The sequence below is a fragment of the Myotis brandtii genome, unplaced genomic scaffold (assembly GCF_000412655.1).
Source record: "Myotis brandtii unplaced genomic scaffold, ASM41265v1 scaffold61, whole genome shotgun sequence".
In the NCBI taxonomy this organism is placed as follows: domain Eukaryota; kingdom Metazoa; phylum Chordata; class Mammalia; order Chiroptera; family Vespertilionidae; genus Myotis; species Myotis brandtii.
Window position 1 is genome coordinate 3,833,192 of NW_005370318.1, and position 3,401 is coordinate 3,836,592.

General features: G+C 46.5%; 1 protein-coding gene across 1 annotated transcript in view; it reads right to left on the reverse strand.

The window, feature by feature from the left end:
- Positions 1–225: 225 nt before the first annotated feature.
- Positions 226–3,401, reverse strand: part of DEFB123 (defensin, beta 123) — an 8,049-nt gene continuing 4,873 nt past the window's right edge. The window contains exon 2 of the mRNA XM_005879843.2: positions 226–498. Within this exon, the coding sequence (XP_005879905.1) occupies positions 353–498 (146 nt within the window). The 3' untranslated portion in view covers positions 226–352. The remainder of the gene's footprint in view (positions 499–3,401) is intronic.

Here is a 3,401-nt window from a genome sequence, read left to right on the forward strand (position 1 = left end):
AGGAAGGGAGAGAGACAGAGAGTTAGAAACATCGATGAGAGAGAAACATCGATCAGCTGCCTCCTGCACACCCCCCACTGGGGATGTGCCCGAAACCCAGGTACATGCCCCTGACCGGAATCGAACCTGGGACCCTTCAGTCCGCAGGTTGACACTCTATCCACTGAGCCAAACCAGTTTAGGCATTGTTTGAAATATTAACAGGTATTGTGATGTAGGGTAAGGGCAAGGTAGAGTGACAGGCTAACACAGGAATCAGCCAGAGGTGTTTATTGATAGAATTCAGGAATCTTTGGGGATCAGACTCAGAATAGCTTCATCTGTATTTTTACGGCTTTAGGCTTCAGAGAACTCAAAATAACCAGGGATGTTGTTTTGGGTGATACTTGGGCTTCACACAGCACGGTTTACTATTTGTGCAGTAAACATAGATCCTTTCCTTTTTGAAGCATGTGTGGCGGCATTTGCCAAGAAGATTCCAGCATTTTTGGGTGCCACCTGACACGAAAAATGAAAGAAGAATGGAAACAATGTCAGTCCAAAGAAGAGATAGGTTCTGGATTTGAACCGTTTATAAAAAGGATTAAAACAGATGTGATAGAAGATCCTCAGTTTCCTCTGCTGTCCTTCCTCTTTTATTCTTTCCCTTTCTTTAAAAGAATTGTGGTAAAGTACAAATAATATAAAATGCACCAGTTTAAGCATTTTAAACCGTACAGTTCAGGGGCATTAAGTACATTCACAATGTTGTGCAACCACCATCACCATCTAGTTCCAGAACTTTCAAAATCATCCCAAACAGAAACCCTGTACCCATGTATTCTTATTCCCCCCCATCCCTCCCCCATCCCAGCCCTGGGCAACCACCAATTTGCCCTCCTTTCTATAGATTTGTCTACTCTGCATATTTTATGCCAATGGAATCCTATCTAATAATAGACAATGGTAATTGACCGTACCTTCGCTATGCCCCCATGGGCTAATCAGCGCAATATGCAAATTAGCCACCAACAAAGATGGCAGCTAATTTGCATACTGCAGGCAGGGCGGGACAGAGTGAGCCACCATTCAGGCCCTGTGTGTAGCCCCACCCCCAGCCGGGACCCTCCGTGTGCCGCCTAAGCCCCGTGCCGCCTAAGCCCCACCCCGAGCCGGGACCCCATGGCAATTAGAGAGCAGGAGAGTGCCGCCCACAGGCAGCACCCAGCAGGGCCTGACCCCGGGTGCCCTGGCAATCCAGCGATTGGTGAGTAGGAAAGTGCGGCCTGTAGGCAGCACCCAGCAAGGCCTGCTCCTGGGTCGCCGTGGCGATCCGTGAGCAGGAAAGCGTGGCCTGCAGGCAGCACCCCACCCTGGCCACAGCTCAAGGGAGAGTACAACACGCAGTGGAGGCCAGGAGCCTGAGAGATCAACAGAGTGGGGTGCCTGCTCCAAGCCTCCACGGTGTGGCTGGGGGCAGGCCCCCAGCAGACACACACACACACACACACACACATACAGCGCCTACTCTGAGCCTCCAATGTGGCTGGGGGCAGACCCCCAGCGGGGACACACACACACACACACACACACACACACACACACGGGATGCCTGCTTCGAGCCTCTGATGCCAGACTGTGGCCGTCAGTAGGACATCCACTGAGGGCTCCCGGACTGAGGGGCAGGCTGGGCTGAGGGAACCCCACCCCCCAGTGCACGAATTTTGTGCACCGGGCCTCTAGTCATATAATAAAACATGTGGCCTTTTGTGTCTGGCTTCTTTCACTTAGCATGATGCTTTTAAGGTTCATCCATATTGTTTGTTTGTCTTTTCCATATTGTTTTTTTACTTTTCTGTTTTGTTAACATTCCATCACTCTCTTTAAAATTTTATTAGAAGCCCGTTGCACGAAGATTCGTGCAATAGGCCTTCCTTCCCCTGGCTGCTGGCACCGGTTTTCTTCTGGCACCCGGGACCCAGGCCTTTTGTTCAGCCGCAGCGAGGCTTGACTTTTCCTCTCCTGCTGCAGCAAGGCTTGGCTTCTCCACTGCAGCCACAGTGGAGAAGCCAAGCCTCTTCAGTCTTCACTCCGGCTGGAGCCTTCAGTCTTCGCTCCACGCCTGCGTATGCAAATTAACCACCATCTTTGTTGGGCTAATATGCATAGTTGCTCTGATTGGCTGGTGGGCGTAGTGGAGTGACACCAGTTTGCATGTTTCTCTTTTATTAGTGTAGATTTTTATTTTGCTTTGTTTTTGCCAAGGCACCTCATCAAGAAGGTGGCTATACTTAGTTTTGTTTTTAATTGTGGTAAAATACACTTAACATAAAATTTACCATCTTAACCATTTTTAAGTGTACAGTTCAGTGGCATTAAATACATTCACATTGTTTTGCATCCATAATTGTCATCCATCCCCATAAGTAAAACTGAAACTATATCCATTAAACAATAATTCCCCATTCTCCCTTCCCCTGAGCCCCAGGCAATAACCTACCCATATTATTTTTGATACCTTTCCTGTCCCAGAATCTTGGCTAACCAATAAACTACAAGGCTTGCAAAAATAGCTTTCAAAAGAACTGTTTGGACAGTGTTGGGGTAAGATTGTACCAATGGCGTCAACCATGAGACACAAAAATCTGGAACAGTTCCCAACTATTCCAACCACAAGTTTTGCAGCAGTTAAAGATGAAACCTGCTACTCAAGCCAAACAATGACATTATCCCTCTCTTCCTTATTCAATAAAAACTCCAAGCCAGCTCAGAGTTGGGTTTTCAGGTGCTCCCTGATGTCCATCAGCTGAATAAAGCCTATAACCTCTATTTGTCTCAATTGAATTATTTTCTTTAGACAGTTTGGTGCCATGACCATTCTCTATTTCATTAATTTATAATTTACTCTTTGTTGTTTCCTTTTTTCTGCTAAAGATTTAGACCAGATTTATTTTGTGATCAAGAATAAGTTTTCTTTGAGATTATCTTTTGGCCAAAATGGGGGAAAATTTGTGCTCAATGAAAAACTATGTGTTGTCTGGAGCAGTGCTTTCAACTGGGTGATTTTGCCCCCCAGGGGGTGTTTTTTAATGAAACATCTGGAGACATTTTTATTTGTCACCACGGGTGGTGGTGGTATTGGGGTTACCATGGCAATTACTGGGTAGAGGCCAAGGATTCTTCTAAGCATCCTGCCATGCACACTACAGCCACAACAAAGAATTATCCAGCCCCAAATGCCAATAATTGCCAAGAGTGTCAATAGTCCCTGGTCTAGATAGATCACAACCTTCAGAGCTAGCTGATTTCGATCATGTGGGAGTTATTTTACAACTTTATGAGCTTGTTTGTCTTTCCCAATTCTCAAAAAGGCCAGACTAAAGTGACAGAATAGTGGTTGCTGGTGGCTGGGGGTGGGGGTG